Below are 15,785 nucleotides of genomic sequence, written 5' to 3'. Positions count from 1 at the left end.
GTAATTAACTATAACAACAGAAAGTTAACACATATGGAATAGAAGATGCAACCTTATCAAAATGAATGGCTACGCAAAATGACCCTAGCTGCACACCGCAAGGCATGCTGGGTAAACAAATGACACTGTATTTAGCAAGAAATCCAAAAATCTTTCCGTTGCTGCCTTACTCTGGTTCAAATTTTTCACATGACTTACTTCTGGACTCCTTGCCGACTTTCCACCTTGCTGATCACCTTGATTTCCCTCCCGTGGGCCCCCAGGGCCCGTCGTACATCCCTGACGTCCTGGGCCGAGCGGATGAAGCTGGCAAACACCATGTCCACACCCTGCGCCACCCCGAACCTCAGGTCGGCCTCGTCTCGCTCGCTGACCGCCTGAAGGCCGAGCAGGTCGCAGCCGGGCAGGTTGACGCCTTTACGGCTGCACAGCACGCCGCCGGCCTCCACCACCGCGTCCACCCAGTCTGGACCTGCCGAAGAGGAGGACGAGGGCACAAACAAGTAAAAGGAAAGCTACTCAAAAACAACTTTATTTACACATGAATTAAGAATCATCACTGCTTGTACTGGATCTCATCTGATGTGCGGTGGCCTGTGATCATAACGTGTCACACCTGTTTCCAGAACTTTGAGTCCAATGAGGCCGTCATCGATGTACATCTTGCCTCCCTTCTTCAGCACCCGAGGCAGACTGGGATAGTCCACCCAGATGGTCTTCCCGTCTGTGCTGTCTTTGTCACACTCTGCTGTCGCCACGCGGACGTGGCTGCCCTTTTCCAGCTGCACCTCTCCCTCCACTTTCTACACACACACGCACGCACGCACGCACGCACGCACGCCAGACACCAACACAATCAACAAACAAACATATTGTTGAATGAACACCTTGCTGTAAAAATATATACAGTGCAAGGCAGAATTTTTTTATTGTTAGCCACAAACAGCTAGCTAGCTAACAAGTTGCGAGCTGGTTAACACAACTTACATGAGGTTTATTTAGTGTTTGGTGAAAGTAAGTTATCTAAAACATTAAAAAAAAAAAAAAATTACTGTTTTTGTTTGTTTACCCGTGTGTATAAGGGGATATGTTGTGCTATATTTCTGCTGCTAGCATAATACAGCACTAGCAGGAAGTGCTAAGTGGGCACTGTTGCCAACGTTTGAGTAAGAAAAGTAGCTATTGGCTGTCCTGGAAGTCACTAGATGATGTCATCATCTCATTTGCATGGAATTTGCATGTGCTGTTGTAAAATGCTGTGGGGAAAAAGCATCACCTCATAGGAGAGACAAAAAAGGTGAGTAAAAACACCGTAACTACGTTTATAACTACAAATATACTTGATTCTTGGTGTGTTGATTTAAAATTGGCCATCATTTCGACAAAATAAATTAATTGAATATTTTATCTCAGCCAGTGCCTCTCAAAGTTCTCCCATTACACATTGGCTATTGAGAACTTTTTTAAATGAGCACAATTTAGCAGCGAATAACAGATTATGCTGTGTTTACTCTATGGCTCACATTAACGTGACTCAATGTGGTTCGTGAGGAGCACACTCTTCTGGTGAATATATGTAATAGCAACGAGCTTCACAAATATCGGCAATACAGTAGTAGGCTTATCTATGACTTACATTTACCTGAAGAATTGTAAGACAGTCCACTTCATTTTATCAATAAAGAGCAGCAATAGACCAACAGTAAAAGATAGAGACGCCCTCCTCTTTTATCCAGGCTTACTGAAGATTAAGAAACATTTGCGTTAGATTTCGCTGTGTAAAACAGGGCGATCCCCACCGCCGTGGCATCGCGCATGCGTGATTCATTTGCACTTTCGATGCATAGAGCTCCACATCATGCTCCCAGTGTGCCGCGGCAGCTGACTGTACACTGCTGGCTTGTGACTGCATCTGGGCCTGTCAACAGCAGCCGCTGTTGCTCAGTGAGAACACAAAATGCACAACAAAATGTGCTTTCACTTTAGTGTCCCCAAATACCAGAAAACTGGCCAACGACGGCAGAAAAAGTTGACAGATTTGTCGCTTGTCGCTTTTGAGAAAATACGTCGTCAAGGGGGGGTTTGGAATGTTGCCAGATCTAGCGACAAAATCGCCAAGTTAGCAACACTGTGACAAGTGACTAAAATCTCTAGAAGAATTTTAGGTCAATTTCTAAAAAATCAATCGATTTAGTCAAACTCAATACACTTCAAGTTGTAAATGATCAAATGTTCATTTCTACTACACAACCTTGACTAAAGTGAAAGTAAAGTCCTTTTATCAACATCCTGTGGTGCTGAGCTGCATTAGGTCACATATGACCAGTGAAGTCATTCTTACTAGTAGTTACTGGTTATGTTCCCAAAAAAGTCATAAAAAGGGTTATCTGGGAAAGTATTGTAAATTCCAGTGTATAAACCGCTATGTTTTTCTTCAGCTTTGAACCCTGCGGCTTATACAGCACTGCGGCTCATTTATGGCTAAATTCTAACATCTCCTTTACTTCAGAACTATGACTAATTGTTTAAATACTGTGCCGCTCGCGAATCAGTGAGGAAACGGCAGCTCTTTCTTTGGCAGGAGCCAATCAGGACAACAAGCTTGTCAACCCATTGCAAATGGCAGGAGGTATTTATATATATATATATACTCACGGTGTCATCTTGCTCAGAACACTTTAATAACAATAATAAATTCATCACACAGCAACTTAGCACTAAAAACCTGACAAATATATAAACATGTGGGGATGCCAAATTGCCTCGGTCACGTCACCGTTATCAGTATCTATATCTGTATCTGTTCACCCATCTAAATGATCTGTATCCGTATCTGTACTCGGAGTGGGCGTGGTTTAACCGGAAAAACTGGCAGTGACCGAAGCCACTTTCAACTCTGTCTTCTCAAATGCATCACGTACTCCTCTCTCTGGCTGTAGGGAGTCTGTCTAGGGAGGGGCGGTCGCTGTGTGTGACTGGCCAATGACAGAGCGTGACTGACTGACTGGCGTGAGTGATTATATAAATAGTTACCCGGTTTCATCACGATTACGGATAATGACGAGTTGTACTCCTTTCATGCTCGTACTCTGCAAAAATGCATTATCTGTAACGGATACGCGTCTAAAAGGAGTATCGGGCTCATCCCTACTAACCGAGGTTCCACTGTATTTATCATATTTATATAACCATATTTGGATTACAGTTATCAAAGTTACATCGTAACTCATCTAAAATATATTATTAAGTGACCTTTATTTTTATTATTTTAGATTTGAAACATATAAAAAAAATGTTTAACTATTTTTTAATGAAGTACCTAAGAATTAATAATATAGAACTTTATATTACACAATATGATATTGTATTGTATTACATTACCTATTATGATGTTATGATGTTTTCATTATAGTATTTATTTTTGAACTCATGTTATATATATTTACTATATGGTATATTCATAATAACATTCTATGCAACATACTATACAATATAACATACTACACAATATAACAATATCCTATATATTTTTTATTTATTTTCATATTATTATATTACAGTGGTGTGAAAAAGTGTTTTTAAAGTTTTTAAATGTTTCAGATCATGAAACTAATGTAAATATTGGTCAATGACAACACAACTGAACACAAAATGCAGTTTTTGCATGAAACTTCATTATTGAGGGAGAAAAAAATCCAAAGCTACATGGCCCTGTGTAAAAAAATGATTGACCCCCTGTTAAAAATAACTCAGATGAATTGAGATCTGTCAGTGTGGAAAAGGTTATAAAGTCATTTCTAAAGCTGTGGGACTCCAGCCAACCACAGTGAGAGCCATTATCCACAAATGGCCAAAACATAGAACAGTGGTGAACCTTCCCAGGAGTGGCCGGCCAACCAAAATGACCCCAAGAACGCAGCGATGACTCATCTAAGAGGTCACAAAAGACCCCACAACAACATCCAAAGAACTGCATGCCTCACTTACCTCAGTTAAGGTCAGTGTTCATGACTCCACCATAAGAAAAACACTGGGCAAAAACGACCTGCATGGCAGAGTTCCAAGACCAAAACCACTGCTGAACAAAACAACATGAAGGTCGTCTCGATTTCGCCAGAAAACATCTTGATGATCCCCAAGACCTTTGGGAAAATAGTCTGTGGTCTGACAAGACAAAAGTTGAACTTTTTGGAAGGTGTGTGTCCCATTACATCTGGCGTAAAAGTAACACCACATTTCAGAAGAAGAACATCATAGCAACAGTAAAACATGGTGGTGGTAGTGTGATGGTCTTCAGGACCTGGAAGACTTGCTGTGATGAATGGAAGCATGAATTGTGCTGAAGGAGAATGTCCGGCCATCTGTTGGTGACCTCAAGCTGAAAGCAACTTGGGTTCTGCAGCAGGACAATGATCCAAAACACACCAGCAAGTCCACCTCTGAATGGCTGAAGACTTTGGAGTGGTCTAGTCCAAGTCCTGACCTGAATCCTATTGAGATGCTGTGGCATGACCTTAAAAAGGAAAAGCCTCCAATGTGGCTGAATGACAACAATTGTGCAAAATTCCTCCCCAGCGCTGTAAGAGACTCATTGCAAGTTATCACAAACGCTTGATTGCAGTTGTTGCTGCTAAGGGGGGCCCAACCACTTATTAGCTTTAGGGGGAAATCACTTTTTCACACAGGGACATGTAGCTATGGATGTTTTTTTCCCCCTTAATAATAAAAAGTTTCATTTAAAAAGTGCATTTTGTGTTGAGTTGTGTTGTCATTGACTAATATTTACATTTGTTTGATGATCTGAAACATTGAAGTGTGACAAACACGGCGAGAAAATAAGAAATCAGGAAGGGGCAAACACTTTTTCACACCACTGTACATGATTGTATGATTAGTTATTCTTCATAATAAAGTATTATTATTTTTCATTATTTTTGTTATGAATAATAATAATGATAATATGGATGTCCATGGCACTAATGTTAATATGTGAATTCTCCATGGCGATGTAACTAAGATAGGAAAGAAGCTGTGTCAGAGACACGGCGGCATGCAGCGTGTGTGTCATGCGGCGCTTCCTGTAATCCAATCAGGAAATGAAAAGACTTTCCCGCCGCTCACAGCTCTTGAGCTAAGTCGGCGGTGTGCAACATGAAGACAAAAGAACATAATAGGATGAAACAAAATAGCTCAACAACGTTTGCAGGACACCAAGAATTAGGAAGTGTGTTTACCCCTTTCACTAATCCCGTACGGATCTCTGGTCCTTTTGTATCCAAGGCGATGGCCACAGGTCGATAGTACAAGGGGTCAGAGGTTATCGTCTCCACAGCCTCGCGGATGTTTTTGATGGTTTCCCCGTGGTACTGCCACATAATCAACACGTTACATGATCAAAAAGCTCAAGAGCGCTAAAGTAACTCGGAGGGTGGGCACATACCTCGTGTGAACCGTGGGAGAAATTCAAACGTGCGATGTTCATTCCGGCTTTGATCATCTCCTGGAGTTTGGGAATGGATCGCGAAGCAGGACCTTTAAGACCCACAGAATATTGAGTTTTAGGACTACATAAACATTGAAACTATCTAAAGAAGCTTTAGACTCTCTTCTTTCATCAGGAAAAAAAGTTTGTTTCTAGCCTTTTTGGGTCTTTAGATATTGGTGGTAGAAAATAGGGTAGTTTCAGCAAAAACACCTGATTTTGACCCCAAAAAACAGAAAAGGAGCTTTTTCTGCAGAGAAGCAAATTGAAGCAGAGTGAGGGTGGGGTCTGCGGGATGTGGGGATGAATCCCTGCTGCCGACCCATCCAGACGACAGCCACTCGTCAGAAGAATCAGGGTCGGGTTCTGACTCTGAACTGCTTCCAGTGTCGCGCCACACGGCTCAGCAATGCTAACCACTAGCTTGTTGCGTCGGCTGCAGTTGTCAACTGCATTTGTGTCTACGTCACCTGCATCACCCATGTCACGTTTATCTTTGCCGATGGCGTCACTGCTAAAGGCAGATCCACCGCCAGAGAAGCTCGTGTTAGTGTTCTGTATGCGTTTCGCCATTTTCCTCTCTCGACCCGCAATCTGTCTTCTTCATAGACAACCTGTTGCTGCCGGTTGGAGGAAAAGAGAACCGTTGCCCCCAACCGGGACAGAAATACATCACCTACAAGTCTGAACTTCACACACGAGATGAATAAGACTTTGATCTGTCGCTGCTGCGAAAAACTGTCTCCTGAGCGGCTGTGCGCCAAAGAAAAGGAAAGCCATCACCGTGGAAGTGGAAACGAACATGGCAAAAAATTCAGAGAGAGAGGAGACAAGCCGACCAATACTGACCGCTCTTGCTGGCAATGACCACGGAATATTTATTCACTTCCTCTTCTTCTCTCCCTATAAACTGCGATTTGTAACCACTCGTGTTCATCCCTCTCCTTCCGCTAGCTAGAAGACGGCTATCGGCTTGAGTGCTGATAGTCAGGGCTGTTTCTGTCTTTGGGGGGGTCCTAAGCAAGATGCTGTTTGGGGCCCCCAAGTTTGTCAATCTATGATGAAGAGATTCCTGATGGTCTGCTAAGCTGCCAAAATCTTTGACTTCATTTAGTAGCGTGTCTCAGGGGTTGCACTGCTTCCGGTCGTGTATGTCCTCTTATATTATCTTGCCCAATCAGATTTCAGGTTCTATGTGTTGCCATTTCAATGTAATCTGCCCAGGGCAGACTTCTGGAGGCATAAACTAGAAAAAAGAAGGCACGGACAGTGTGGGAGTGGGAATTGCTGACTGGAATACGCTGTTTTGGGCATTACGTTCACACATTAACAGAAGATCACAAGGACGAGCCAAGAGGCTACAGCCGGCTAGGCTAGGCTAGGCTAGGCTAGGCTAGGCCGCGAAAGGTGAACCGCCGTGTAAGGACGACTGTGTTTCTGTTTCAGTTCATTCGGACATTTTTATGCTTGACAGTGCATAATTTAGGCAAAAAAGACACACAATTTGTTTCAATATGCATATGTTTTTTGACTAGGGACGTCCCGATCTGACCTTCGGGGCCGCTGTATTTTGAAGATAAAATCGGCTTCCTCCACGGGATCGGGCCTTGCATTATTTTTAATGCTTTGAAGAGCTATTTTCATAGCCACATTCAATTCCATTGGTAACAAAAGCTTATTATTAAAGAAATCAGTTGGTACCGGATCGGATCGGCAAGACGAAAAAGCTTGATTCATTCATTCATCTGTTTATGAGAGTGAAGCTGAGAAATTGGAACCGCGAGGTGGCGACTGACTCTTTTTACGACAGCCGTGTGACATTGTGAGCAATACGCTGCAATAATAAGAGAAAAAAGTCTGAATATTATCATGGCATCCTGCTGGTATGCTTCTGAAATGTTCATTCATGACGGAAAAAAATGGTAAGATTGTGAGAATTAAGAAAAAAATACATGATTTATTTTATGTTGTGTATTGAATTGTTTACATTTTGTATGTTTGCAAAAGTACGCATCCACGATGTACTAGTTTTGCCAATTTGATCCACCTAATGAGAAAAATGAATGAGGACAATCCAAGCGATGCCCTGTGGGGTGCATGGCTGTGGTCTACATCCATGGATTTCCAGTGCGCTCAGTGATGCCAGCGTTAATGAGCGAGGCCGCCAAGCTGTTACGACGGGTCACAAAAAGCCAAGCGACAGAGCGATGGCGAACGGGTGTGTCCTGCTCACCGATGGTGCAGACGACGCTGGTGTTGCGTGCCGTGATGGGCTCCTGGTCGATGTCCAGCAGGCACAGATGCTCCAGGAAGGTGTCGGCCATGCTGGCGTCCAGCTGCTGGCGCTGGATGAAAGAGTCGGGCAACGTCATGGCCTCTGAGTAGCGTCTGATGCGAGCTGGAGGTGGGAGGAAGAGGTAAATATGGTCATGGTGAGGTGCGAGAGCTCCACCTGTGTGCACAAATGAAGCCAAGGCTTGATGCTGTGTTCGTTATCAACAAAACCAACATGGCTGCTGCTCTCAAGAGTCTTTGTCCTTGCTGTGCAACGCTCATGCACATACTAGCAAAAAACTCTAAGCTAGTTACTTTATACTTTATTTTGGAACAAAAGGCATAATTTTTTAGGAATAAAGTTGTAATATATAACACATATGTAATATATGGCGTTGCCAGGCCAGCTGTAAGACATAATCCCTCCAGCGTGTCCTAGGTCTGCCCCGGGGCCTTCTCCCACCTGGGCATGCCCGGAACACCTCACCAGGGAGGCGTCCGGACTAGATGCCCGAGTCACCTCAACTGGCTCCTCAACATGTGAAGGAACAGCGGATGAGCGAGCTCCTCCCCCTAACTCTTAGGGTGAGTCCAGCCACCCTACGGAGGAAACTCATTCAGCCGCTTGTATCCACCATCTCCTTCTTTCGGTCACGACCCAAAGCTCATGACCATAAGTGAGGGTGGGAACATATATATGTGGGGTGGGGGGAATTGAGAGGTTGCCTTCCGGCTCAGCTCTCTCTTCACCACGACGGTCCGGTACAGCGACCGCATTAGTGCGGCTGCACTGATCCGCCTATCGACCTCACGCTCCAACCTTCCCTCACTTGTGAACAAGACCCCGAGATACTTGAACTCCTCCACCTGGGGCAGGACCTCATTCCCAACCTGGAGGGAGCAATTCACCCTTTTCTGACTGACAACCATGGCCTCAGATTTGGAGGTGCTGAGTCTCATCCCAGAAGCTTCACACTCAGATGCAAACCGCCCCAGTAAACGCTGCAGGTCACAGCCCGATGAGGCCATCAGGACCACATCGTCTGCAAATAGCAGAGATGACATCCTAAGGCCCCCGAAACGGACTCCCTCGACACCTTGGCTGCGCCTTGAAATTCTGTCCATGAAAATGATGAACAGAATGGGTGACAAAGGGCAGCCTTGGCGGAGGCCAACGGTCACCACAGACAGGCTGGACGTACTGCTGGCAATGCCAACCAGGCTCCTGCTCCTGTTGTACAAGGACTGAATGGCACGTAGTAGCGCCACCAATCCCACACTCCCGGAGCACCCCCCACAGGACACCACGAGGGACACGGTCAAATGCCTTTTCCAAGTCCAAACTCCCAGTACCCTCCAGTACCCTTGCACGGGTGTAGAGCTGGTCCAGTGTTCCGCGACCAGGACGAAAACCACATTGCACCTCCTGTAGCCGAGGTTCGATTAACGGTTGTACCCTTCTCTCCAGCACCCTGGAATAGACTTTCCCAGGGAGGCTGAGGAGTGTGACCCCCCCTATAGTTGAAACACACCCTCCGGTCACCCTTCTCGAAAGAGGGACCACCACCCAGTCTGCCAATCTAGAGGTACTGTTCCCGACAACCATGCAGTGTTGAAGAGACGTGTCAGCCAAGACAGCCCCCAACATCCAGAGCCTGGAGGAATTCGTCCACCCCTGGAGCTTTGCCACTGGGGAGTGTTTTGACTACCCCAGGGAGCTCAGCCACGGTGATGGAGGCGTCCCCGTTCATGTCCTCGGGCTGTGCTTCCTCTATGGAAGGTATGTCAGTGGAGTGTACTTCCAGTATGTTCAGTAAAGTACTTAGTTCAAGTATCAGTCTTGTGTGATGTTGGGTGGAGATAGCCTGCCAAGAACTGTTGATCAATCGATCAATCATCCATCAGTGAGGTGAGTGGATGCAAAGAGTGAGATTTAGGAGAACGTGAAGACCCGCTCAAGGCGTGGTTGACCCGCAAAGTCTAATACAAGTGAGGAGAAGAACTGCTGAACCATTTTAAAGGCAATTTCCTCCCCAAGCAAAAGTCAATAAGGAGATCTTTCATGCAAGGCATGGAGGGCAGCGGCGCTACAACAACATCCATTTAAGGGATTTCACACTCAGTCAGGCTCGCTATTTCAGCCACCGGCAATGCCCATGATGACCATGATGATGATGATGATGATGGAGGAGGAGGCGTGTTGAGGCAGAGAAAAAGGTGGGAAAGGAAACAAATAGAAGCTCCAAAGCAATCAGACTACGGTAGCCTGGAGGTCAAGATTTCTAGCACATCTACAAAATAAACATGCACATGTATAAGAATGACAACTAATTATGTGCATGTAAAACAGCAGCATCAAAAGATCAAATCTAATCAAATCAAATCAAATAAATACAGGTAGATCTCCACCGAACATACCTTATCAAGTTTGTCTGAATATAAGAACCTGAACATAGCTACAAATAAATACAATAAAATAACACAAACCAACAAACAAATAGAATAAAATCACCTAAAACAAGAATACAATTTACCAAAAAAGAATAACAATGGTGGCGAGAAAGCGCAAATATACTTTTTTAAGGCAAACAAAGTCAAAATGATGAAATGAGAAATCTAAAAATCTAAAATAAAATAAAATAAAATAAAATAAGGATAAATAAATACAGGTAGATCACCACCCAACATACCTTAAAAGGTTTGTCTGAATATAAGAAACTGAACATAGATATAAATAAACACATTAAAATAACACAAAATTGAGTACAAATAAAACAAAAGACAATACAATTAAACAAAACAAAAATAACATAGAGTAAAAGAAAATACAATCGCCTAAAATAACAATAAAAATAGAATAAAGGTGGAAATAAATGTAAAAATGTTAAAATAGTAAAATAAAATAAAATAAAATGCAGGTAAGGATAAATAAATACAGGTAGATCTCCACCCAACATACCTTAAAAGGTTTGTCTGAATAAAATAAATAACACAAAATTGAGTAAAATAAAACAAAAGACAATACGTGACAAGACAAAACAAAAACAGAGTAAAATAAAATAAAATCACCTTAAATGAGAATCAAATTTACCACAATAGAATAAAGATGGTGGCGAGAAAGTGCAAATATTCCTTTTTAGCACAAACAAGTCAAAATCATGAAATGACAAATCTAAAAATCTAAAAATTAAAAAAACAATCAGGTAAAATAAAATGAAATGAAATAAAATCAAGATGTAAAAGAAGCGCAGAGAAATAATTCTATTTTGAGAGTGAACACATTTTGTGTTAAACAGGAGAATAAAAATGAAATGTACAAATGGAGTAAAAAATTCCGCAAATGAGCGCCACCGATGTTCACGTCAAAACGCAGGAGCCAAAAACATGAAGTGGAAATAAAGGAGAACGAGGCAGACAGAAAGCCTCGCCTTCCACCCATGCATCCGATTCTCCCATCGGCCTGTCCATATTACGCTACATGACGGCTGAAGACAACGCACGACGGAAGCAGGAGGCACACAGCCTGTCTCTTTCTGGCAAACTCCCTGTGACCCAGTTGTGCCGCACCGCTGCACACATCACTTGGTGTCCCAGTGAGACCCTCCCTCACACGCTGACTACAGTAGACCTGTGATGGGCAGCTGACAAAAGCAGCTGACTGTACATGAGCTCACTGACATTATTAGCCTTCCAGACAGTATGCTTTGGATTCAGAACCAAGGTCAACCGGTCCATAGCTCACATTCGTGTGCACGCGTGTGTGGAACTACGAAGTCAGAGGCGAAGCCATGACAGTTTGACCCTGGAACAGATGAATGGTACTGGGAATATTTCCCACTCAAACGACTTCCAGTGAATCAATCATTGGCTACAGCAGCGATCAATGGGCTCCCGAAGCAGGTGAAAAGTGACTTCAGGAAGAAAAATAAAAAGATCCGCTCACCCATCCTGACAGCACCAAATTCCCCCTGGTACTTTTTCACGGGTCTCCTCTGCCCTCCTGCTCGCTGTCTCCGTCAAGTCACATGACCACACCTAGGCACGCCTTTTTTGCTTAACTTTCACCCTTTGACCCCGACACACACACACACACACACACACACACACCAGTCATGTATGCCAGGTCATGAAGTTTGGCGTCAACATGCTAAAAATGGCAACGTAGGCCAAAAAACGTAGGCCATACCTCGATTACGACAGCAAAGTGTCGTGAAGTTGAAAGTGACATTTGGGCATGACGGTAACGCACACACTCTGGCATGCAGACATAGAAACATGCTAACCAGTGGCCACCTCTTCACTTTCTACCACCAAACGTTGATGATGTTAGAAAAAAAGTTGTAAATGTACGAGAATACAGTCAGAAACTTACATGAATAAAGACGGAAACTTACAAGAAAAAAGTCCTAAATTTACAGGAAAAAAAGTCGTAATATTACCTTTGCCCGATGCCAAAGGTCACAAAAGTCCCACCTTTTCTTGGCTGCCTCAGGCAATGCCTGTTATGATGGAAGTATTAAAATAATCGGACATTTAGAGAATAAAGTCATACATTTACGAGAAAAAAAGTCAAAAATTTTACTGGAAAAAAGTCGGAAATTTATGAGACTAAAGTTGTAAAAGTACAAGAACAAAGGCGTAATATTAACTTTGTCTAAGGTGAAAGGTCACACACGTCCCATCTTTTCATAGCTGTCTCAGGCAATGCCTGTTACGACGAAGTATTAAAATAATCAGAGATTTCGAGAATAAAGTCCTAAATTTACAAGAATAGTAGTAAATTCACGAGAAAAAAAGTTGTAAACTGATGAGAAAAAAGTCCAGAATTTCCGAGAAAAAAAGTCGTAACATTATCTTTGCCCAAGGCCAAAGGTCACATAAGTCCCCCCTTTTCACAGCTGTCTCAGGCCATGCCTGTTACAACGGAGTATTAAAATAAGATCGATTTCGAGAATGAATGAAAATGAAAAAACTCACAATTAGGCCTGTCACGATATCATTTTGCTGGACAATAATTGTCCTACAAGTTATTGTCAATAATTCATATTATTGACAACATTTTTAGACCATTTTTTCATGAATTTTATGGCATAATAATGCAACTACATCGTATCAAAAGCAAAAAACATTGAAGCAATTTAACATTGTATTTGGAATGTTGAAAGCTTTTAAATAAATTGTAATATCTTTATTAATGACAGCCATTTTTATGACACCCAGGATGTGCGCTGCTCTTATTTTGAAGGCCGGAAGTGCGATGAAAATGTGTTTTGACTATGGCTACGTGAGATCGCTCTCGAGTGCCTCTTGAAGCCATGGATGTTGTCCCTGCGTCACACAGAATTTGCACGAAGTCAGCGGCCAGCCTACAACGCTGGGTTACATGTGGCTAGTAAGAGGATACGTTTTTTCACTGACATGCCTCGACATGTTTAGTTCAGGAGAGGGCTGGTTAGTGTCTGTGAGGACATGCCACTGCGAATGAGCGGTCTGCTGGGGAAGTATTTCCACACACTCTTCCCATGTGAGCTCCCCGCACCATTGGAGAGCAGTGCTGGCACAGTGAGGGGGAACGACCGCTGTTGCTACGGAGCCAAATACCCAACTGACGACGTGCAATTAACAGTGACAGAGACCAATATCCAACGATTTATCAATTATCCTGACAGGCCTACTCGTAATATTACCAAAATAAAGTCATACTTTTCCAAGAATAAAGTCATACATTTATGAGAATAAAGGCATTGCCTGAGACAGCAACAAAAAGGGGGAACTTATGTGACCTTTGGCCTTGGGCATGTGGAGGGGGCAGGCTAAGGAAGGCGGAAGTGAGAAGGGCTAGCTAGCCATGCTAATCTGTTTTGCTGCCAGGTTGTAAATAAAAGCTTGCCTGAAGCAAGAGGAAAGTTTCCTTCCTTCCTGAAGAGCTATGCTCTATTTTCCCTCTCACACGTACGACACCATCACTCCTCATATTAACACTTTATTCTCCTAATATTTACACTTTTTTTAAAATTACGACAACTTTTTTTTCATAAATTTAAGACTTTTTTCTCATAAATTTTCGAGAGAATAAAGTCGTTAATTTTTTAGAAAAAAGTCGTAAATTGACAAGAAAAATGTTGTAAATTTCAGAGAATTAAGTCTTAACTTTATGAGAAAAAAGTCTTAAATTAATCTTAAATTTTCTTGTAAATTTACGACTTTATTCTCGTAAATTTAATACATTTTTTCTTGTAAATTTACGATTTTATTCTCGTAAATGTACGACCTTTTTTCTCGGAAATTTGCAACTTTATTCTCCCTGAAATTTATTACCTTATTCTCGTAAATTTACAACTTTTTTGCTTGTAAATTTACAACTTTTTTCTCGTAAATTTACGACTTTTTTCTTGTAAACAAAATTTTTATTCTGGTCATATTGCGCCTTTTTTTCTCATAAATTTACAACTTTATTCTCTGAAATTTCCTATTTTTTTTGCATAATTAAGACCTTTTTTCTCTCAAAAATGTTTATTCTGTCGGAAATGTATGACTCTATTCTTGTGATATTATGACTTCATTCTCGTATATTTACAACTTTTTTCTTGTAAATTAAAAAAAAAATTCTCGGAAATTTACAACTTTATTCTCAAAATCTCAGATATTTTTTTTTCAATGTGGCCCGAATACTCCGTTGTAAGTTTCCATCTTAAGCTATCATTTATGGAAATTGGGACTTTTGGTGTAATTTTGATATTTAGAAGACCCTTAAAGTAACATATTCATGGACATTTTGTCTTGTTACGTTACGAGCATTTCTGCATGCAAAAAAAAATCATGTTCACGTACCAAGAAAAGAAAATAAAATAAGAAAAATTACAAACCACAGTATACAAATAAAATAACATTGAAAACTGTTCATGATGCTAACGTTAAATACAAATGAGTTAACAGCGTTCTATGCAGATGACATGTAAAATACAGTAAAATGAGAAAAATGACAAATGTTTTTGTGATAGTTAATGATGTTCACTGCAGGTAACCTAGTAGAATTAAAAAAACAAAACAACGGTAATAAAGAGGAAGAGAAAAACATGCAGCTGCACTGCAGACACTGACGTTTAAATGTAAACATTTAAACAAACATTTGAAAATGGCCATTCCTGGCATTGATTTATGTGTGAATCCAAATGTAATAAATGAATGTGAGTGAACAGCAAAAAGCCTCGATCTGCCCCCTGAGGCGTGGGGGTGTGGCCTTACCAGTCCTGCAGAAAGTAAGCAAGTATTCTTGTGTGAAGTGTGCAGGGTACAAATGTGCCTTGACCTGTTTGTTTGTTTGTTTGAACGAACACCATGCTGCACCACTCATTCATATTCTCTCTTTTATAGGCTGACCTCAAAGTTATTGAATGTTCCTGTTGAGTTTTCATACAAGAAGACTCCATGATGTCGACTGACAACCCCCCTCCTCCTCCCAGGTAGACGTTTACTGATTAAAAAACAGGTTGACTGAAGGCGTAAACCTTGAGCTGCAGAGCAAACAGACCTTTGCACCTTCGCAAGTACACGCAGCAATCTGCCTTGTGTAAAATACTTAGGATCATAAAATACTTTAAGGGGAGTGCGGGCCAAAACTAGTTGAATTACACTTTTATAAGGTAACTCATAACACTTTATATATGCAGCATTGTAGGGGCCAACAGACCACAGCACAGCCCACTGGAGAACACTACACTACACTACACTACAGTACACTACACTACACTACACTACACTACACTACACTACACTACAGTACAGTACAGCAGTGCAAATAAAACAGCTGAGATGAGCAGGATGCAAAGTATGGAGCAAGAAGAAGACAGCGGTGAAGCAAAATAGGAAGCAGATGACCAACCTGGAGCACGCATGAAGCTGCAAGCCCACAATGAAGGCTTGGCAAGCAGCAGCAAACAAAGCAGGAGAAGGAAGAGGAGGAGCTTTAGCACCACCTGATGGACAACTCCGTCAGTGCTTTGGGAGAAGGACGACACAGGGGGGAAAA

At 42.2% G+C, this 15,785-nt stretch overlaps 1 protein-coding gene across 2 annotated transcripts in view; it reads right to left on the bottom strand.

The window, feature by feature from the left end:
* The window catches only part of pklr (pyruvate kinase L/R), a 39,664-nt gene extending 23,888 nt beyond the window's left edge, over positions 1-15,776 (bottom strand). Inside the window, exons 1-6 of one of the 2 annotated variants that reach the window (XM_054781039.1) lie at positions 15,645-15,776; positions 7,716-7,886; positions 5,441-5,532; positions 5,235-5,366; positions 617-803; positions 199-472 (exon numbers count right to left, since the gene is read on the bottom strand). In XM_054781039.1, the coding sequence (XP_054637014.1) occupies positions 199-472; positions 617-803; positions 5,235-5,366; positions 5,441-5,532; positions 7,716-7,886; positions 15,645-15,651 (863 nt within the window). In that variant the 5' untranslated portion in view covers positions 15,652-15,776. Of the gene's footprint in view, positions 1-198; positions 473-616; positions 804-5,234; positions 5,367-5,440; positions 5,533-7,715; positions 7,887-11,699; positions 11,820-15,644 lie in introns of those variants that run through there. The other variant, XM_054781040.1, reaches the window with a different exon arrangement.
* Positions 15,777-15,785: the final 9 nt, after the last annotated feature.

The sequence above is a fragment of the Dunckerocampus dactyliophorus genome, chromosome 7, assembly GCF_027744805.1.
Source record: "Dunckerocampus dactyliophorus isolate RoL2022-P2 chromosome 7, RoL_Ddac_1.1, whole genome shotgun sequence".
Lineage (NCBI taxonomy): Eukaryota > Metazoa > Chordata > Actinopteri > Syngnathiformes > Syngnathidae > Dunckerocampus > Dunckerocampus dactyliophorus.
Note: the sequence above shows the minus strand (reverse complement) of the source record. Positions and strands in the feature narration are given on the sequence as shown.